Genomic DNA, 22509 nt, shown 5'->3' on the forward strand with positions numbered 1-22509 from the left:
GTTAAATTCTTTGGTAAATAAGGTTCTCCGTTTGTTTTTTTTCATTTTTAACATTTTAGGGCTGATTTGCACCAACTAAAGTGTGAAAACCCTTTTTAAGTTTTATGGTGATGTCAGGTTCCTTATTCTGTATCGGATCAATAACCATATTTGGTCAATTTATAAAGATTTTATCATAGCTTTTAATAAGAATGTTTACTCTTAAAATTATACTAAGTGTTTCGGCATCTTTAGAACCATGATAAAACATAAAAATTACTTGGGTACATAATATTTTTAAAATCATTCTTTGGGTAGTATGAGGGTTAAAATGGAATGAAAACCCCTCGAGATGAATAATTTAGTTAAATGAACTATAAGCCTACGTTAGTGTTGTTAAAAACTTCTACACACTCATTAACACTTACTGACTATTAATCTGGATGTGATAATGTTTCCTTAATTTTTTTCATAAATCTGTTAAACCCCCGAGGTTGCTTCATCTTAAAATTTATCTTGTTAAATTTACGTTTTGACACTTTGAGGATTTCTGATGATGTTTTTTACTTTTCAGAATATATGTCTTCAGAAATTCCCAATGTACAGCAGGAGCGAGTGCCCACTTCGGCCGCACAAGGGGCTTCGCCTACTAAAAAGCAGCAGCTTCACTGCCTCACTAAAGAAAAACAGCAGGAGAAACAAATAAAAATGATGGAGAAACAACTTTCTGAAAAGGAGAAACAAATGGAAATACTGCAGCAGAAACTTTTGGAAGAGCAAAAGGCTACCTGCGCGTGGTGCCTGCCGGTGGTACACGTGGGGTCTGATGGTGTCATATGGCATGTGTGCAGAGGCGGATTAAGTGTTCTAGAAGCCTCAAACAGCTACAAGTTGAAGGCCCCAAAAGCATACATTGCATTCAACATTCAACATTATATTTCAACTACATTACAAACTAACATTTTCCTCAATATTATCCCATGTTTTAAATGCTAAAAGCCTTGTTTTCAAAATCATTTTTCACGCCAAACCATCTTTGCGAACTATCCAAGAGAATCATTTTTCACAAATAGTATTTTCTATTAACAAAATTGACGAATAATTTAATGTGTTACATTTTAATCTAATTAGTTATTGAGTCTTTTGAATACCGAATATTTTTATCAAAAAATTCGTAAAATAACAGCTTAGTGCAATGCAAAGTATGATAACTATGTTTGGGGCAGGGCATTACTTTTGCTAGCCCATGTGCATTATCTTCAAACTATTCTGAGGATTATCCTCTTTTGCAAAATGATCTTTACACTGTCCGCTTTTATACATGTTAGTTCATCAGTATTTTTTATGTTAACTTTAAAAAACTCAAAAATGCGACGTTTGATCACCTTTTCGTAATCAAAGCCCAATTCATTCGCAAATTCATCACACATTTGATAAGACATGCAACTTTTTTTAAAAAATAATAAAATTATTTCAACATTAAAATTTAAAAAAAAATAAGGTGGGTAAATGATGGGGCCCTCGATATCTTGGGGCCCTAAGCAGCTGCTTAGTTTGCTTACCCTATGATCCGCCTCTGCATGTGTGCCTCACGTAATTATATATTTAACGTGTTCTTCAAAGTTAAAATTCAATATTATTTCTCTCGATTTGAGGTGTCGCACATTTATCTAAATCGTGCAGTGCTGTACGAAATTGTAAGGCTTCCACATATACTTCTTCTTCTTCTTCTGTTTTGCGATTTCGGGGTATATCCTCTTACGTTGATTCGAACACTATGTTCACTTTCACGTATTCAGAGGCGTACTGACTCTGTCCAAACTTCTATATAGGGGTTCGTCCTTTGGGAGATATATAGTAGCAGTTAGTTTGTCTGTTTTGATGGTAGTAGAGTGACAGTAGAAGTTAGTTTGTCGGTTTTGGGTTAGAAATAAGGGTAAAATCCCAAATGAAGCCCCCCCAGCCTAATTCGCTGTCGTGGCTACACCATTTGTGAGTGGATGTACCTTAAAGGTATGCAATTGGTGAAATAAATGCCGTTGTGTGAACCGTTCGAATTGAATTCTCGTTAAATTAAAGATGATGATTATACTGGAAAGGATGTACTACATAAACTCCCTCATGCATAACTTGCATGATTGTATGAAAATTCGGCTACGCCATCAACCTAGGGGTGCGGTATGAGGGGGGCCCACGGGCCCCCCTTATTTCACAAATTTATAACAAACTCCCTTTTTCGGTAGACCTAGCGCAGTCCGCTCGCTGCGCTCGCTGCGGGCGCGCCGCCGTTTCAAACTCATTTTTTCGGCCAAACTCATTGGTTCATGCTGCCCATCCTGTGTAGTATAATTTACAAGGTACCTTAGTATATAACATTATATTAACCAGCATTAAACATCTACTGTATGATTATATTATTGTTATATTTTGCAATTAAAGCATGCTGTGATTAATGACATTTTATAAATTTAAGTCAAAAGTTTTAAAATTTTCTTTCTATCATCAGGGGACAGATTCTATATAATATTTAAATGGTTTTAAAACTGACTCGTATTTCTTAGCCCTTTGTAATGTTAGAGATTTTACATTATCACAAATGACCTAGAATGTATTAATTACAAATTCTTAATTGATAGAAAATTTGTGTTCGTCTCGCTTACGCACACGATTTTCTTCTGAACTGAACTATAAGATGACTCGTTAGCTGTTATTCCTACATTTGCAAAATCTGCGGGAAAACTCTTGATGAATGTTACTAACGATTGCAACAACACTGATCCTTGCAATAGTTCACATTCAACTGTTTGAGGCGTCTTGCTTGTAGCATTTATTTTCTGAAGCAGCGTGTTCCAAATTACGGCCATTAAAACAACCTCATATTTACTCATTTGATGTAGAAGCGTGTTTGTTTCATCTATTGTTATTGCTTTTTCATCTTTAGCGTTACAAATTTTTTGCAATGCATTTTTGATTTCTCCAAACCTGGGTTTTAAAGCTAAGATCGCGTCGACTTTAGTTGACTACCGAGTCATTGAATTATTGTTTTCCTTTTTCATTTTTTTTGTTACAATTTTCCAACGATGGGTTGAAGAGGTAAAAATGCGTTTTAGCTGAAAAAATTGCACTGCTGCCTTATAATTTGTAGCTGTAAAATTAAAAATTGAATTTTATGAGTGATTCCACTAATAGCACCTGCACTGTTCCGCTTAATGCTTGCGCGAAGGCTCAAGTATTTAGCAGACATATTGCAACGTCAAACGACTATGCTCTACAGTTTGCAATATCCATAATTATTGTTTTTTTTACTTCTTTTTTTCAGTTTTTTATAAGATCTTAGTACTTCTCTCCAATAATTGTGTTTCTTTCCCCTTTCATTTATTAACTTTGTGTCTTTAGTTTGGCTTACCGTATTTTATCGAATATAGTGCGCATTTTTTCTCAAATAAAAGATCGATCAAATACTATCTGCGCACTATATTCGGAAGTTACCCATTAGCAAGTAACCAAGATGAACTTCTCAATACTCGTCTGCGCACCATACTCGATAAAATACGGTATACTAAACCTTTTGTACAAATTACAAATAGATGTGATGTGTTCTTTTGATCCATGGGTAATAATTAACACCTTTGGTAGTTTCCGAAAGTAACAACCAAGTGCTTTCTTCTGATGCTCCGTTGGTTTTTTCGTCAAAAATGTTCTGTATTGAACTTTCTGCAGTAAACGTCATCCTCATCTTTATAAAGAGGTTTTAGAACTCTCTATGTTGCCACAATCTGCAGGTTTTTTTTCATTATGTGGTCAATGAAAACATCGGAAAAGATTAGTTTTCATGTTGCAACAGTTTCAAAATCAAAATTTGAAGTTGAAACAATTATTTCAGTTTCTTGTTGGCTTTAAGACATGGTAGTTGTTTCTGGCTCCAGGATCTCCGGTGCTCCTAGAGACGGTTGAGGAGTCTGCATTTTCATTGTCAACCAAGTTCGAACCATTTTAAATCTTATGAATTTACCCAAACCATTTTCTTGAAAATGAATAAATTCTTCTTCTTTTTTAATTTTCAACGGTTTACTGCTCCACTTTCAAACCGCTTCATTTAAGTCGCTTGTTTTGCGTGATTTTATAGTTGTTAATTAACTTGTATGTCGCTAATAATTACCAAACTGAACATAGCAATATGGTAATTTCTAGTAAAAATTGCGAGAACTCTTCACTTCTATCGGTCGTTTGCACACACGATCTTGGTTAACTCTCAATTATGTAGTATGTTTAAAGGGGTTCTCTGACCGGCGAGGCCCCTAGCGGCCGCCAACTCCACCCATAGGATAATCTGCCACTGCGAATGATTTATTGTAGAAATTTGCGCACGATGCGCTCCCAGGTGACACTTCCATCGACGTAGGAGCTAAGAGGCGAGTTGTCGCTTGTAGATTACTAACTTTATTTTTGTTCGATATGCTTTTTTACAAATTATAAACCTGTAACTAGGTTACTTACTTGTTTATCGGTTTTTGCCCGGGTAACCGCTTCGCTTCGTGGGCTGCTTTTTTCGATCCCTACTGACCGACCTACTGGCGCTGCGCCTCGTCTACGGTTTCACTTCCCTCGACGACAATTATCATATTCAAAATTGTTCATGACTTAACGCTTGGTTGACGGGCACTTTCCTTTAAAAACAACGTTAAGCCAAGCTACCCCGAGAGTGCACGGGCCCCGTCACCAAAGTGTTAAGGCCTATAACTTGGCTTACGTTGTTTTTAATATTATAATATCGTTTGTGTCATTCAGGTTAATGGACAATCCACGGTATTTCAACATCGGCCGCATCTGTCCCACATGCGGTTCGTGGAGCTGGCGGCTCGTCTTTATCCGAAAACATTTTTAAGCTATCTGAAGATGTCGCCATCTGTGTTCGGCTTGCTGTGCAATCTTTGCGCGCCTTATATTCCACGAAAAACATCAGGTGGAATACAATTGTCCACACAGGAACAATTAGCAGCTACTTTGCGTTATCTAATAACCGGGCGAACGGTACCAGACTTGGCGACGTCCACATTCATTGAAAGACGCATGCTGTCAAAAGTTATCGCCAACTGCTGCAAAGCAATCCAAACGGCCTTAATGGACAAATTTCTGCGCGTAAGTGCTCATTTCGAGTTTGTTGTATTGCATGCCAAATTTATTAAGGAACACATTTTTCAGTTCCCACAAACCCAACATGAATGGGACACAATTGCAGCGAAGTTTGAAGAAAAGTGGGACTTTCCATGCTGCGTGGGAGCCATCGATGGAATACACGTACCAGTGGCTGCCCGGAAAGGAGAAGAGAAGATGCTGGAAAATTATAAACATTTTCGTAGTATTGTTTGGCTAGCATTAGTGAATGCAGACTGTGAAGTTATGTTTTCAAATGTGGGTGCTCCAGGTCGGATGGCGGACGGTCGGGTCTATCGATCCAGTAGTTTGGAAACTGCTGTGAAACGAATACCACCTGTTAACTTGCCATGACCAGAGGGAATTTCTAAGTATGTTCTTGTTGGAGACAAAGCATTCCAATGATCAGAACAAATGCTGGTCCCATTTAAAGTTGAGGACACACCAGAACGGCGTATGTTTAACAAGAGGCTTTCTCGGGCGCGGCAAGTGGTGGAGCGTACGTTCGGCCAAATCACCAACCGATTCCGAATTATAAAAATGAGCGACAAAAATTTAACAGCAGAAAAAAAAATTCCCATTGTAACAACTTGTGTTGTTTTACATAACTTTTAAATTGCGGCCGGTAAATGCAATTTCCGCGCAGACTGATTAACAGAATTTATCCATAATATTTCAACTCTAGAAGACGTTAAATTTCCCGATGATGAGCGCCCCATTATCACCGAAGATGAGCGCCTACAACGAGGCGAAAGAGTTAGAGAATTATTCGTTAAACATTTTCAATCCAACGTAGTTTCTTTTCAATAAGTTCAGTATTAAGTAACAGTAACTTCAAGCTTCAATATTCCATTGCCATTTTATGATTTGCAATCTGCGGTATCTGGTGTCTTGACTTCCATCAGTTGTCGAAGGCTTGTTGATGAACATTCGCTGCTCTGGTGTCTTTCTTCCTTTAATCAGGTGCCTCCTTTCTTCCTTTAATCAGATGGAGTGTCTTTTCTTGCAAGAAACATATTTAGATATTCAGTCCTGGCACGTTCAGTAGTACTCATGGCTACAGTGGTGACTGTCTGTTAGATGACCTGTTGAAGTATCCTTTGAGAATTTGGCTTCTTTATGTCTGCATAATTTAATGCCCCAAACAACACTATGAAATGTTTATAGTTGAGCCCATCTTCGAAGCGTCCCACGGCTGAAACACGGTTGTTACTCCATCCTCGTGCAATCCTATACTATATTTTACAATTGCATTAACTCAGTATCTATTTCAGCCTAGCCAGGAGACACTACATAAGATGACTTCGTAGGGACGTCTGCAGTACCAGCCAGCCAGTCAGCCAGACAAAGGGCCAGATGATTAATAGAAAACCGAAACTACGGGCCGGGTACCTTAAACAATGACTTACACAAATGGTAAGATAAAATATTCGAATTTTTATCATTAAACATTTTTTAAACATTTTAATTCTTATTTTCGTTGTATTTTGATGGTTTTTTCAACATATAACAGGAACACCTCGTTGAACAATATTAATCTTCATTTTTGGGAAGAAAACAAACCTGACATCGGGGACAAATCTTATAAAAAATGGGTTGAAGTTTTTGTATGAAACACCAACATTTTATTACGGGCCGGATAAAATCGGTTGGCGGGCCGGATTTGGCCCACGGACCGAACTTTGCCAACCACTGTTATAGGGCATAGTAAGTCAGGGATGCGACACAAGATAAAGTGTAGAAGTGATTTGTATGAAACACCAAAATTTTATTACGGGCCGGATAAAATCGGTTGGCGGGCCGGATTTGGCCCACGGACCGAACTTTGCCAACCACTGTTATAGGGCATAGTAAGTCAGGGATGCGACACAAGATAAAGTGTAGAAGTGATTATGGCTACTTAAGCAGGGATAGTGTACCATGTATTTCGTTAGGGTTAGGTTAGTTAGGTCTCGTCTCAAACAAATTACTGATAGGGCAGAGTTACTCAGAGTACCATGTATTTCGTTAGGGTTAGGTTAGTTAGGACTCGTTTCAATCAAATTACTGATAGGGCATAGTTAGTCAGGGATGCGACACAAGATGAAGTGTAGGAGATGCGTGATTATGGCTACTTAGGCAGGGATAGTGTACCATGCATGTCGTTAGGGATAGGTTAGTTAGGAGATTCGATCATTTTCAAGCAGTTTTTATTGCTTTCAAGAGTTTTACATACTATGTGATACTATTTGGGTATACCACCATTTTTTCCTTGGTAAGGTGGATAAAACATACGGAGATAGGCATAGTAAATATGTACCACCACCTCCTTTTCATGGTTAGGGACAGGCGACTCAACATTATGATTGGGGTATATTTCGCCAGGGTTAGTATCAGGATCTATTAAGACAACTATCTTCAACAGAATCACCAGTAGCTGTTGCGTGGCTAATAGCTTAGTTAGGACAGGTTACATGCGAGGTTGGTGGTGTAAGGGACAGCTTTTTGCCGAGTTTTTTAGGGAGTAGTGAGAGATGCTCTTTTGGCCCCTTCGAGTCTGTTCTTAGGAACCGCCCGCCTTTTTGGGCGCCCACGGAGTGCGTCAAATGCATTTTTCTTGGCTTTAACAAAAAAAATCATACTAGCTGTCGTAGAATACATACTACAATCGTGTTTGCTAACTAGTTCGGGTACCGGGGAAAAAAAACAAGCTATCCTAACACCATGTTCATGATTGAATTGTACCCAAAATAGATGGATCCTCTTTTGCGTAAAAGTTTACCAGTTACTGCCGCATGCTACCCGCAAAGTCCTTCCTACCTACACGCTCCTCATAGTCGTACTGTGTTTTTCAACTGCCATCGCTGCCATGCCGGTAAGTATGATACAGAAGTAATTAAGGATTAGCTCACTGTTCTAATTGCACTGTTCTTCAATACATTGTTTTTACTTACATGGTCGCCTAGATGATCTTTCATATCATCTATTTGATGAATCTATGGGCCCGAAAATGCTCGCCGGAGGCTGCCGCATGTCATCGTTCTTTAGATGTTAACTGCCATTGCTGCCAGGCCTGTAAGTATGGAAAAAATGCACATCAGTCTAATGTTCCGATTGTTCTTCCTTTTCAATTATGGAGTTACATGTACAAATTGATGGAAAGAGTCAAAAACTTATTTACAAATGTGTTATTTCAGCAGAAAATACCTTGAAGGTATCTGTATCTAAATTCCATTCAAATGTTTATTTCATAAAATAAGAATCGAGGTAAAATATTTGTTGTATCAAGTTGTTTGCCTTCAAAAGACCTTTCATTTGAGGTGTCTGTTGTTGAAATTGACCAAGGCACTAAAAAGTTATTAGCAATTTGGCTATTTCAGTTATTATTTCAAGCTGCGACCAAGTTTTTGAAGCTTGTTGGCGCGCTGCAGCTTTATGCTAGTGGTGGGTAAACGAAATCCCCAAATCCGAATCCCAATCCAAGAAACAGTCGGTCCAAGCACTCGGATAATGGACATTCTACTGTATTTCTTTGTAAAAAATAGGTTCTAGGAATTTTTCTAGAGCCTAACTTGCAAATCGCGCAAAAAACTCAATCTATGTCCATTGGACATTCTACCCAGCGTTCGATTTGAGTAAATTTAAATCAATTACATTGTCTCTAGATCGACTAGTTATGTGACTAATTCGACTCAAATCATTGTGAGTCGATTCTAACAGTTTAGGATCAAGTCAGAATCGAATCAAATCGAGTCCCAAACAAATCAAAACAGATTCGAGTCCTAAACAAATCAAATCAGATTCGAGTCCCAATCGAATCAAATCTTTAGAATCCGTCAAATGGGATTCGAATCTTTAGAATCCCTCTAGGGATCGAATCTTCGAATCTTCCGAGTCCCGATTCTGCCAACACTAGTCCACAGAGATTTGTTGTTCGGCTATCTCTTTCACTCAGCTCCATTTCACCTGACTGCTTCTTTTCGCTGTTCGTATGACAAGTGCTGCCTACGTGATCGGTGAATTGAAGCAAAAATTTGTTATCATTTTACGTACGTTGGACTACACTAGAAACTCCTTCTCTCTCCGGTCGACCACTTTGGAGCGTACACATCCGCTTTAGAGGGAGTAAAATGTTGATTGGTGTCGCGGTTCCTTCTAGTCGGTGGAACACACAATCGCGGACGTCCCATCAGTCTGGGAAAGCCAGTGTTGTCGTCGTGTTGGCTCGTCGTGAAGCTCGCGACCAACCGAGCCGGAAGAATTGAGTTTCCAGTGTCGCCACGCCAGAACCATTCCAGATGGCAATGTGCCAGTGAGTGGAGGAAAGATAATCCACTGCACCTTTGTAGCCGCCACCTTCTGGGCACTATTTTTAATCAATCGACAGAATCTGGACTTGCCGGATTGTTGTGTAAGCGAAATGTTTACGTTGCGGATAGGTTCAGCCTACAAAGTGTTGCTGATTTTGGTGCTAGTGGTTGCCGTTAGCATTGGGCCCAATGCAGTGCAAGGTGGAGCCGTCGGATTGCGGGAAAAGCTTAGCGCATACGAACAGTTCCGCTTCCGGCGCCAGATCGAGGAAAGTGAAAACAACGGCCTGTACGATGCGACCGATTCCGTGATCTCTCTTACGGCGGCCAACCTTAAGGAGCGAGTCTTCAACCAGCCACACGCTTCGTTGGTCGAGTTCTACAACTCGTACTGTGGCTTTTGCCGCCGCTTCGCCCCCATCTGGAAGCAGCTGGCCGTGGACATCCTTGGCTGGCAGAAGCTGGTCCGCGTAACGGCGCTGGACTGCTCGCGCGACGAAAATAATGCAATCTGCCGAGAGTTCGAGGTGATGGCCTACCCGACCATTCGGTTTTTCTCCCCGCACTACGCCGACGGCGAGCACAAGATAGGTGGGTAACAGGAACAGGAACAGGAACCGGTCTAACGAGAACCGACCCCTAGGGGCCAGAAGGAGAAAGGAGGAACAGCGCGAGTTGTTTTTATTGCTCCGCGGCAACAACATTTGCCACAAATCACAACGTGTCCCTCGCCAACGTTACTGTTTTGACCTGTATGTTTGTAGAAAAGGTAGCCCGCTGCGCGGTAGAAAACACTACATCAGCGATAATGACTTCTGCACTTTGATTTTCTTCTTTTTTCGGCGTATGTGCCTTGATTACATGTCGATGTAAACCATCGCTTGAAGGCTTCCTAATGAAAGGCTCGGCGAATGGTTTCTAGCAGCTGCGCGAAAATGTTCCTTACTTTGCACTTAACAATTATCCGGCTTGTTGACTCAGGTGAATTTATGTTCATAGAAACAATTTTGGTAATTTTTTTTACGCTAGTAACGACAAACGAATTCATTCAAGTTTTTTTACTATAAAATACCATCTCGAACTCCACCTTATGGAGAGCGCGATAAAACAATGTCATCATGATACAAATCTTACCCATCGAAGGAACATTTATCAGTTTTGTTAACAGCGCTAGAAAAATCAGGTTATTTCGTTTATTTCCCCAATATCAATTGACACCCACCGAAACCCTACGATGCTCGGAGCAATTTCATAACGCATACTCCCATCGCAAGGTATCGTTATCAGGGGAGAAGCACAACCGTTTTTTCCGTTTCGATTCGGTCGCTGCCAACACCCGCACTCTACTCAGGAGGCGAAACGTGCCATCGTGGGCAATTTTTCTTTTAGTTCCGTTTAGCGCAACGCCAATCGGCCTTTCTATGCAGTGCAAATGCAGCGCAAAGTGCAATCCTTGTTATTAGTTTGTTTCAAGGGAACCTTTCGCAATCAAGCGAACGAAACGAACATTCTTTGGTGTCGTTCGGGTCCGACATACGGCTGGATACAGGGAATGACCTAATCACGACGCTGCATACAGCAAGCGCTTTTCGCAAATAGTGTCCCAGCGTACATCGCCAGGGATGCTGTGCCGGAATGCAGGTTTAGAGGATACGATCTACTGGACCAACTGAATGGATAATTTGTCGTTTCATCGTTGAAACTTGGTTGGCGCCGATTTCTCAATTGCTCTAAGCTGTTATTTGCTCGTGGCATAATATTTGAAGTTGTTAACAAGCTGTACTTTGATTGCTTGGATTATATTGCACTTAAAGCATATTGTTTGGATGATGTTTTCACAATTAGTTATCCCTTTTCATCTCTTTCCCCGCAGGAGAACCACTTAAAGAACACGACGGACAACGCATCATCGATCGATTGGTCGATTTTATGCAGCATGTGGAGAATAAGCCAAGCAACTGGCCAAACCTGACCACTATCAATCGTACGGATGATAAAGCGGCACTTTTCGAGCTCGGTACTCCTGGCAGTGCGAGGCCAAAGTATGTCTACCTCATCAGCGAAAAAGATGCCAATGCAACGGTCGGTATGCAGGCGATACTGGACTTTCACGACACTCCAGCTGCGGTCGTGTATCGGATGCACGACCCCTCCGCATCAACCAATGGGCTGTCCGTCATTGATGGGTCCTCCCTGAGCGTCATTAGTTTGCCGATCGATGAGTACAGCAGGGAGAAAATACGTGAGGCAATCCGGACGCACCTGGGACAGCATCACATCCTCGTGACGGACGTATCGACCAAGTCTACGGCGAAAAAGTCGGGCGATGGTTCGGCCACGACTGAGCAGAACATTTCCGCCCTGATGGAGCAAAAGCAGGAGGCAGCCATCAGGGCGAAAGTGAAGGAACTCGGACCGGCTGTCGTCTACCAGGCTGATCTGGAGGAAGCGGTCCGTTTTGCCCTATTCCACGAAATCGCACGCTTTAAGACGATCGATGGCGAGCGGCTCGTAGCGTTGCGCAATCTACTCAACGTGCTGGTGCGCTACTTTCCGTTCAACGATAATGGTCGTCGATTTCTGACTGAGGTTCGTCAGTACGTGTTGAATGCTGGCGAGCAGAGTCTGGACGGGGAAGCGTTCGTGCAGCGCGTGAAAGCCCTCGAAAACGAACGGAAGCCCGTCTTCTCGTCGAACCACTGGATTGGATGTTCCGGATCAAGGGAAGGCCTCAGGCGGTACCCGTGCGGGCTTTGGACACTTTTCCACTACCTTACGGTGCAGGCTGCCGAAAGTGATCTTTCAAACAATCCTCAGGAAGTGTTGGAAGCGATGCACGGATATATTAAGAACTATTTCGGTTGTTCCGAGTGCTCGCAGCATTTCCAGCAAATGGCCGAAAAGAACCGTATCTGGCAGGTGTCTACAAAAGAGGACGCCATCCTGTGGCTGTGGTCGAGCCACAATGAAGTGAACAAGCGGTTGGCGGGTGATGCGACTGAAGACCCCGAACACCCAAAGGTGCAGTTTCCGTCCCCCGGAGATTGTGCACCTTGCCGGCAAAAAATCCTGACCAACCACCACAACCACCAGCAATACACCATTGAGGGTGGAACCGAGTGGAACCTGATGGAGGTACTGGGCTACCTGAAGCATATGTACGCCTACGATCGCCGGAATCTGTTCGGTCTGCACGACAGCAGTCTGGTACCGCAGGGCGCCGAAGGACGATCGGAGTGGGGAGGGGCGGCGGCCGTCGGCGCTCAGACGGGTTACCATTCGTACGGGAACGTGCTCAGTGAAATCGACATTCGATTCAGTGCGCTGCTGTACGTTACATGTATCATAATGATCGTAATCGCAATCAAGATGGTGGTCAAACGTGGCTATCGCAAGAAGATGTACCCTCATGATATTCTGGGTAAAGTGTAGGCTGTGCTCGTTACTCCATCTTGCGAATTCAATTCAGGTTCAATCTTGCCAACACCAACTACATCCAGGACAACACATTCCAGAGATTTGCTCAAAGCGAATGTGCGCTTCAGTTACTTGACGATTTCAATTTTATCCATATGTGATCCACGATTGGCGGCTTTCGGGGGGTAGCGGGGAAGGTTTATCCAAATAGTCAGGCCTGGAGAGTTCGTACAATGGTCATCTTCGTTATGTCGCTAGAGATTTTTTAGATGTGAATTACTCCGGCGAACGGGAAACATATCCTGTGGTAAGATTCTCTGACACAATAAATTTATCTCACGAAGAGCAAGCACTTGCATTTTGACTGCGCTGAAAGAAAAGAATGGTTTTAATTGCTGCACATCGACACACCGATACTGGGATGTTTACAGACTTCAATGCAATGTTTCGGATACCGTAGCTACATCCGACACGTCCGGAAAATTAACTTAACAATTAAACTTCGCGTTTATTTCAATCCCTTGCTTCATTTGCATCGTGGAAAACTCTGTCAATGTATGATGTTTGAAATGCCGATTTTCCAAAATCCCTCTATTCCTTGGATGCCATCATTTGTATTAGATTGCCGGAAAACTTTTCGATTCGCTTCAGCTCGGACAGGACCTCTGTTTTGTATTGCACGCACTTTGCATTGTCGGTCAACTTCAACAGGACAGCACCTCGCTGATGGGTATACTTCATTGTAAACCTGCACTGGCACGGGTTGGCCATATACATATTTTCTGCCGCGATCTCAAAGTCTTCCCACGATTTCACGAACACCATTTTGCTATTGGCTAATCGTCCTGCGAGACCGGGCGCAGGATATCGAACACAAAATTACGGAATAAACTCGTGCACCGTGGCTGGAACTGCAAGTCGAAATCTTTGGAGTACCGCTGGCGTTTTGACATCAACGTCATCAGGCAGAGTGTTCTACAAACCTCAGGCAACTCCGTCAAATCCGTCCAAGGTATTCGATTTAATTTTATTTCTTATCGTGGTAGAGATAAAGAACATTTAAAAAATTGGATTTTATGAAAATAAATGCATACAATAAGTCCTAGGACAAATACCGTTGTGGTTATTCGGTAAACAAAACTGTACAGCATTTGAATCTTCACCTTGGCATTTAACAGTAAACAACTGCATGTTGATCTTTTCTAAAGAGGCGAAGGTGTGAAATACTCATGTGGCGTGGCCTACTTCCTCAATATCAGTCGCTATTCAAGGTGTTGTCGTCGTAATAACGCAATTTTCATTCCGTTTTTCAAATTTCCAGTCCCTCAAACGCGAAGAAACGGTAGTCTGCAGCAAGCAACCATGTTTTCTTGGCTCGATCTCCGGTCGATCAACTTGATAAACTTTCTGCTCGTCAACCTGATCATCACCGTAGTGGTGCTGGGTGGTCTGCTGGCCACTATCGAGAAGCACCTTCCGACTGCGATTCGACAGACATTCCGCTACGGCAAGCACGCCCTCAAAGGAACGCCAGATCGGTTGGTTTCGCTGTTGGAGGTCCCCAAGGCATGGTTCAAACATTTCTACGTGTTTGCTGCAGCGTGGTCGCTGGCGGGCTTCGCCTGCATGGCCCAAGCATACGTCACGGGTAAACCAGCGCCCGATTTTGTGATAGACTTCCTCGACATGATGGCCACAAACAAGCGCGGGGTTCGTACCACACCGACTGAAACGTTAATCGCCATGACACTGATCACTATGCAGTGCCTACGTCGCTTCTACGAGACCTGGTTCGTGCAGGTGTTTTCCAGCACGATGAAGATCAACCTGTCCGCTTATCTTGTAGGATACATACACTACTTCTGCACGGTTGCTGCAATCCTTTCGCAGGCTGAGGGCTTCACTCGTGCCGGTCCAATGAAGCAGCCAGCAAATGGGTACCGATTCCATCCGGATGCATCCCTGGCACTTGCAATTGGCCTGTTCTACTACGCCTGGTTTCACCAATATCGTTCGAACGTGATTCTGGCAAATCTACGAAAAGATAAGACGGGAAAAGTTATCAGCCAGAAGCACAGCCTTCCGACCGGCGATTACTTCGAGTTGGTCTCTTCGCCGCACATGTTCTTCGAGATCGTGATGTACGTCGTCCTTTTTGGAGTATTGCACAGGAATACGTCCATGGTGTACGTGTTGCTGTGGGTTGTATCGAATCAGATGATGAATGCCTGGTTGACTCATCAGTGGTATATGGAAAATTTCCCAAACTATCCTAAATCCCGGAAGGCGCTGATACCATTGCTGTTTTGAGTGTAGCAGTGTCGATTATGAAATTCTAAAACCAGGTGGTTCAATAGATCTAAACTTTCTGATGGTGCTATTTTACAAAATATTCATATTTATTGTAACTATTTATGAATAAATACTACGTTGATTTAACGTAATGAGCTCGAACAACTGATCGTGAAAAGAAGCACAATGTTGCGAAAGAAACCACACATCCAATAGTAATAGCATGGTAATTACTTTCATGAAACACGCCGAAAAATATGGGGTTAGCGGATAGTTCAATTTTTATAAATTTAATTTCCGCTAGAAAGAGATAGGTTGAAAACAACTCAACTCAAACTGGTTTGAAGAAATCAGATTGAACTAGCAATACCATAAACGCACACTGCAAGGGAGTTAAAAAATGCTGTCAATTCTAAAGAGGTTCTTCTTCAATTGATAAGATTGTGTCGAACAGTGCGCTTCGTGCAAACGAAAAAACGATCCTAAATTGTACCGTATTAAGTGAACGCGAAAAAGTTGAGCTCAAACGATACCTTAACGAGTAGCTAATACTTTGCTCGTGTTTCCAAACACACACCCGCCAATCAGAACCGAAAAAAGAGTGTGTTATTGTTGCGAAGAAGTGCGTTCATCAAAATGGGCTGGGGGTTTGTTACTTGCGGACCGAACGAGGCGCTGGTAGTATCAGGTATGCGCACGACTAACCATCGGAAAAGTTTATGGCGACAGACTGTCGCCAGCCTCCCCTCGTGATCGCCAAAAACGATAGTCCCCCGTTTTCCAAAGCAAACAAGCAGCGCCGGACGAAGGGAACCTGGTGCGGCGTCGTTTGTGCGCGTCAGAGTGACGTCATTTTCGTAAACCGGACTCCCCGTTCCTGAGGGGGTGATACACCCGCTCGCTGGTTGAAAACATTACGGAGTTTCCCACTCCCGTATTTGGCGCTTTAAATAGTTTTTATTAATTTTTCGCATCATTCCTTCGCCGCGCTTTTCTTTGCAAACAATATTGTTTTTTTTTAAATATATAAATAGAAGCCGGTATAACGCATTGTACGATCAAATTAATGTTTCAACAGCATTAGTGAACGAGAAATTTTATTTTTATGTCGTTCGCCAGCGCTAGCGTTCCTATCAGCTTAAGCAATGAGATAATCGATACGGAAAGGACATGGGGAGGCCTTCAGTTGTGTCTCACATTTCCCCGGAAGCGAAGGAAAATGTATAAAATAAACTCGAGCGATCCATATACACGGGAAAATACACACATAAAACAACGCAATCGCAAACTGTCCTACTTCCGTCCTCTGTGCTGTGGGAAAAGCTCATCGCGTTGCCGATGAAAATATGTCCATTTTGTGGGTGTGTGTGTGTGTGTGTGTGTGTGTGTGTGTGTGTGTGTGAGTGTCATCCACGGGTGTCCTAAAACTGTCAGGAAGCAATATCGATTTTCACCTCGCAACATCCTCGCTTCGGCCTATGTTGATCCCTTTTTCCGGCCGGCTCATTTACTGCAGCGAGGAGCAGAAACAACAACTATGACCTCTTGTTCGTGGTGTAAGGATGAGCTAGGCCCAGGACCTATGTAAGGTTTCACTCAATACATACGGTTTCATGTAACCAGCGATGCACCTTATTATTTTAAAACTAGGACAAACACAGTAGGCTCATCCACCATTGAAAATTAAAAACTCCTCGCAACTATAGTCCGAGGGAACAAAGTTTTCCATTTCAAGTGGCTCAGGGAACACCGTTTTCCCGCGAGTTTGTATTTGGCACAACTTACCCGACAGTATGTTGTGCGTATGTTTATTTTTAGAACTGCGTAACTCCAGCTGGTTGCCACTTCAATAATTAAAAATGTTTTCAGTAACATGCCTTCCGCTTAATTCTACTCTTCCCCGTGGTCGATACAAACTTCACAAAATCTTCCTTCTTCCAAAAATCAATTTACTTGGCGCTCCCACCATGCGTTGCGAGTCGCAGAACGTCGCTAGGATGGGAGGTTAATTTGGGTTAATTGACGATTTCCTTCGGCCTTTTGCAGGATGCTGCCATATGAAGCCGTTGCTGGTGCCTGGTGGAAGAGCATTCGTATGGCCATCGATTCAACAAGTGCAGAGGTATGTATTAGTGTTCCTTCACGATCCACCAGGATAAATTATATTCTAATGCGCTTCTGTTTCTGCTCAACAGAATCTCGCTCAACACCATGACACTGCAGGTGGAAAGCCCAACTGTCTACACGAGCCAGGGTGTGCCTATCTCCGTAACTGGCATCGCGCAAGTTAAGATTCAGGGCCAGAACGAGGACATGCTGCTGACGGCATGCGAGCAGTTCCTCGGCAAATCGGAGGCGGAAATTCAGCATATTGCGTTGGTCACGCTCGAGGGTCACCAGCGAGCCATCATGGGCTCGATGACGGTCGAGGAGATCTACAAGGATCGTAAGAAGTTCTCGAAGCAGGTGTTCGAGGTTGCCTCATCCGATCTGGTCAACATGGGTATTACCGTTGTGTCGTACACGCTCAAGGATATCCGCGACGAAGAGGTAAGCATTCGAGCCAAAACCGGCATTAACAGATACGTATTCTGTGTTGAATGATTAAATCCAGGAAAAACACACGAGCGATCAATAATCCCCAAGTATGAAACGGCTAGTAAGATCTTTGCCTATAGGCTAAAATTCAGGCACTTCATTGAAGAGAGAGATCTTCTTTTGTGTCTTATAATATCATTTCACTTTTCTCTTTCTGCCACCGAACACACATTGCCGCATAATTTCCGATTCTCGTTCTCATAATCATAATTTATGCTGTTCATCCTTTCGTTATTTCGTTCAAACACTTTTCTTCGATATCTTCTTTCTATTTTATTACACAGTACAAACCCGGTCCCTCGGGCACGAAGGCTGGCAATGGGGTAACGGAGCAAGGAAAACTCAGGAAATTTTCCAAATTTTTTTATCATTTTACTCAAGCATTGGCAGTTAAACTTTGATAAATAGCTTTATAAATTTCCAAAATATCTCTTTTTGCTTAGATTGATTTACTTAACTCCAATTGGCCTTACAAACTCATACAAACTAATAAATCTATCTGTTGTTACGTCTGTTCGTAGTATCCGTGGTTTTAGAATTTACGTGGTTCATATTTTGATTGACAACAGCCACAATAGTCGGGTTTGTACTGTTTGTAATGGGTCGCTTCTGTATTTTGGATCTAACCACACTTCTCTCTGGTAGTTTGTAGAAGCTACGCAATGTCAGAATCATGCATAATTAAACGGCAAGATCCACTATTTACAAACGATACATTTTCGCTCCACTCAAACAGAACATATATTCTAGAGAAGTTTATGTAACTTTTCGTTTGGTTGGTTTGTTTTTCTATCTTCATGTTTCCTTGATACAAAACTCTAACACATAAGCTACATATTTTACTACAAAACTAACATCAGCATTTACGCAAGCAAATTTGCCAGCCTCTTTGCCTGATTACGAATGCATCACATGATAGTAGGCGGTGAAAAGAAAAGAAAAACGGAGCATCGATAGGATGCGATGTCAGAATCATAAGAGATGATCCAGTCAGTCCAAGTCTGCCTGTCCTGCCGACGTGTGTGCTCTTGTGTCCCTCCTTTTCATTGGTTCTCTTTTTTCTTTTCTTTTTTGTCTTTTCGTGTACCTTTTCCCGCTAACGATAAAAATAACAATGTTTTGATAATGTAAAGGGTGCTAAGGTATGTTAACATAACTCTCCACCTCCTTTTAGGGCAAGATACAATTTCTTCCCACCCGTATTACATCCACCTGTTTTTGCCACATGTAAAAACCGTACTATTCAATAGACAATAATATATACACATACACATATATACTTACATATACACACAGCAAAGACCATACGTGTTGTCCTTTAGCACTAGATTTGCTACAATACACACAGAGCTGTTTATACTCATTAATATTTTTATATTGTTTTAAATTTTAGTTTTGTCTCAATCTATGTACAGTTGGAACCTGCTGCATACACTTGACTGTAATAAGCTCCGCGCAGCAGTTATATCAGTCCCCATGTTTTCCCAGCCGTAGATACAACTTACAAAAAAATCTAGTCCTGTTCGGTTTTGAACATTTTTTTTACATTTTCCTTATTTTTTGTATATATATAATATTCTTTTGCCAACAATTATTTTGTTTTACTTACCTCTTGTCGTACGCTGCAAAACATTTGCATAGATATTGTTACGAAAACTGAAATTAGCTTGAAAATTTACTTAATTACTTCAAATACAAAGCTTTACAATGCGGAAGCGTGGCTACCATTTTAACATTAACCTACCACTTTAATGACACTAAGGGTGACTTTTTACATATATTTTCACGGAGAAAAATCCTCTCATCCCGTTGTGCTCTCGATTGTGCTTTTGGTTAGTTGAACGTATTTTAAGTTTAGATATATTTTCGTTATCGATTCATTTTACGAATGAGTTTCGTATTACGTTCTTCGGACTTTCATTTTTTTTTTTTTTGCGTGACAGTGTGATTGTGTGTATGTCCTTTTTTATCACTGTTTTAACTCGTGTTAGAGCGCAATTTTTATTATTTAGCCTTGTTTTATCTCACTGGATGGATTTGTGTACGAGAGAGGAAGGGCAAACGTGTTAAAGCTAATCGATGGGGGTTTCATACCCCTTACCTCTTTTTCCATTGTGTTTTCTTTTTCCTGCTTCTCCTGCTTCTTCACGCACGCCACACAGGGATATCTGAAAAGTCTGGGTATGGCTCGTACGGCTGAGGTGAAGAGGGATGCCCGTATTGGCGAGGCGGAGGCACGCTGCGATGCGACCATCAAGGAGGCAATCGCTGAGGAGCAGCGAATGGCGGCGCGCTTCCTGAACGACACCGAGATCGCGAAGGCGCAGCGCGACTTTGAGCTGAAGAAGGCCGTCTACGACGTGGAGGTGCAGACTAAGAAGGCCGAAGCGGAGATGGCCTATGAGCTGCAGGCAGCCAAGACCAAGCAGCGCATCAAGGAGGAACAGATGCAGATCAAGGTGGTCGAGCGCACCCAGGAGATTGCCGTGCAGGAGCAGGAAATGCAGCGTCGCGAACGCGAGCTGGAAGCGACCATTCGCCGACCGGCCGAGGCCGAGAAGTTCCGGCTGGAAAAGCTGGCCGAAGCGAACAAACTGCGCGTTATTCTTGAGGCGGAGGCCGAAGCTGAGGCGGTAAGTAAACAGTTGTGCGTGTAACCAAGAGGGTAGTAAAACAAACGGAATATTGTTTGCTTCTTACAGATAAAGGTACGTGGTGAGGCCGAAGCATTCGCCATTGCCGCCAAATCGAAGGCCGAAGCGGAGCAGATGGCAAAGAAGGCGGAAGCCTGGCGCGAATACCGCGAGGCAGCAATGGTGGACATGTTGCTGGACACATTGCCAAAGGTGAGCTTGGTGGAATCTTGGCTGTGGCTCATGCGTGTCCTGACACTTTTCTTCCCTGTTGTTTGTAGGTTGCCGCGGAAGTCGCCGCACCACTGTCGCAGGCGAAGAAGATTACGATGGTTTCGAGCGGCAACGGTGAGGTCGGAGCAGTGAAGCTGACCGGCGAGGTGTTGCAGATCGTGAACAAAATCCCGGAGCTGGTCAAATCGATCACCGGTGTTGATATTTCGCGGGTAAATCAAAACCACAAGTACATCTAAACATCACAAAACATACATCCACATACACATTCAACACTCACAAAATCATCTGAAATAGCTCATCTACACTGTTCTCCGGGAACAAAAGGTCGTCACAAAAGGTGTCTCTTGTAGTATCGATATTATTGTAGCAATGCCAAATCGGTACGCAAAACATGATCAGTGATCGATCGGATCGATTAGCGATCATTAGAGCCAGGATAATTTCTTGTCGATGGAGACTTTTCATTTTCTACGTGGTGGACAATTAGCGTAAAATATGACAAAAACGACAAAAGAAAACCCCGTGTGTACAACTTAGATATACTTCCATGACAAGTAATGTATCTTATATCTAGTCGATATCTCACCTATCTAGGATAGATTAATTAGATAGAGGATAGAGAAAAGTGTTTTATTTATGTTATTTTTAACTTTCATAAACATAGAATTTGTTTCATTTAACATTCAGTTGCCTTTGAGTTGATTAGTGAATTTTTTTCGTTGGTATAGTCCTTCCGCCTGTTCCTTTTTACCTTTCAGCTCTCTTTTTTCACAGGCTGTGTTCGACATCGCATCGCTCGATGCGGTCATGGGATTGCATCCCGAAGTCATAGTCTAAGCGACCAATAGAGCAAAATGATAGATCGTTAAAGTAGTGTTTCGGAATAGTTTAACTCCGTTAGATGATTTCTTTCCTTCCGCCACCCCGCCCCCGGACGGTAACGAGTGAGTTCTCAATTGATTGACTGAACATATCGTTGCGCGTTTTTTTAGTACCTTGTTTTCTGTTCTGAACTAGTTCCTGGCTGATAGTTCTCTTGTGCCGTAGTTGTGAAACGTTCATATATTCACAATCATTAATTCAAATGTGGCAAATCGGTTTTGTTTTTCTAGAAAACATTTGTTACTAAATTTGATTCAAATCTACTTCGACACAGACTCATCATACATACATAAACACACACTACACCCAGTCATTGTCCGATACATTCATACGAATATAGAATACTATAATTTTAGAATGCTTCTCTACTGTGACTAAGCTCGTTACACATTCCATTTCATTTTATTAGTTTTTACTAATAACCCTCAAACCCAACAACCTCATCTTTTTTAGTCCGTTCATGCCGGTTAAACTCGAAGAAACGATATGTCACGCGTCAAGCTGTTAACTTTCACACTTCCCCCCCGCAAGAACGAAGGAGGCCAAGATGTAGTTAAAACATTTAAAAGAAGTGTCCCGTGTACAGCATCAACGATCGATCGACCGAACATCCAGCAGCCCAAATAAGAGCGTCGGAAAAGGCGTAAGAAAGCGTTAATCTGTCGTTCCGGTTCGAATCCGTGTAACTTGTTTTTGAACGAACAAGCCCTCACACTACCAAGCAGGAAAGAATACTCAATTCTTAGTCCCATGTTCCACTGAAAACCATTTAATCGTAGATATGCAAGCAAGAGCAAGGGGGAAAGCAACTTCGAAGCCCTGTTCCAAATTGGCAGAACGGTGCATTTCGTACGATATTTTCCATCTACTTGTGGCCAAGAGCAAAACATGTGTAGAACAGCCGTTACGTACGTGTTTGGTTTGATTATAAATCATAATTTTATATTTGTTTCATTGTATGCTGTTGATTTCCGTTGTTGTTTTGTCCTCAAATAGGATAAATTTAGTTATATTGTTTACTTACATGA

General features: G+C 42.2%; 4 protein-coding genes across 5 annotated transcripts; 3 read left to right on the forward strand and 1 right to left on the reverse strand.

Annotated features, from left to right (window-relative positions):
- Nucleotides 1–9513: 9513 nt before the first annotated feature.
- LOC131282093 (sulfhydryl oxidase 1-like) lies at nt 9514–13182 on the forward strand. The gene is made up of 2 exons (XM_058311492.1): nt 9514–10013; nt 11296–13182. Exons 1-2 carry the CDS (start codon nt 9533–9535, stop codon nt 12852–12854), a joined length of 2040 nt encoding a protein of 679 aa, XP_058167475.1. The 5' UTR covers nt 9514–9532; the 3' UTR covers nt 12855–13182.
- Nucleotides 13183–13328: 146 nt separating this feature from the next.
- LOC131281352 (signal recognition particle 9 kDa protein) lies at nt 13329–13746 on the reverse strand. The gene has a single exon (XM_058310678.1). It carries the CDS (start codon nt 13662–13664, stop codon nt 13431–13433), a length of 234 nt encoding a protein of 77 aa, XP_058166661.1. The 5' UTR covers nt 13665–13746; the 3' UTR covers nt 13329–13430.
- Nucleotides 13747–14171: 425 nt separating this feature from the next.
- On the forward strand, nt 14172–15298 carry LOC131294896 (polyprenol reductase). The gene has a single exon (XM_058322948.1). It carries the CDS (start codon nt 14202–14204, stop codon nt 15147–15149), a length of 948 nt encoding a protein of 315 aa, XP_058178931.1. The 5' UTR covers nt 14172–14201; the 3' UTR covers nt 15150–15298.
- A 308-nt stretch (nt 15299–15606) lies between these two features.
- Nucleotides 15607–22267, forward strand: LOC131281934 (flotillin-1). Of its 2 annotated transcripts, none has more exons than XM_058311308.1 (7): nt 15607–15819; nt 17178–17253; nt 17327–17693; nt 19892–20362; nt 20432–20575; nt 20644–20808; nt 21935–22267. In XM_058311308.1, exons 1-7 carry the CDS (start codon nt 15768–15770, stop codon nt 21950–21952), a joined length of 1293 nt encoding a protein of 430 aa, XP_058167291.1. In that variant the 5' UTR covers nt 15607–15767; the 3' UTR covers nt 21953–22267. The 2 variants fall into 2 exon arrangements, with proteins under 2 accessions (XP_058167291.1, XP_058167299.1); XM_058311316.1 differs by having other exon boundaries at nt 17327–17681.
- Nucleotides 22268–22509: the final 242 nt, after the last annotated feature.

This window comes from Anopheles ziemanni, chromosome 2 (genome assembly GCF_943734765.1).
Source record: "Anopheles ziemanni chromosome 2, idAnoZiCoDA_A2_x.2, whole genome shotgun sequence".
Taxonomy (NCBI): Eukaryota; Metazoa; Arthropoda; class Insecta; order Diptera; family Culicidae; genus Anopheles; species Anopheles ziemanni.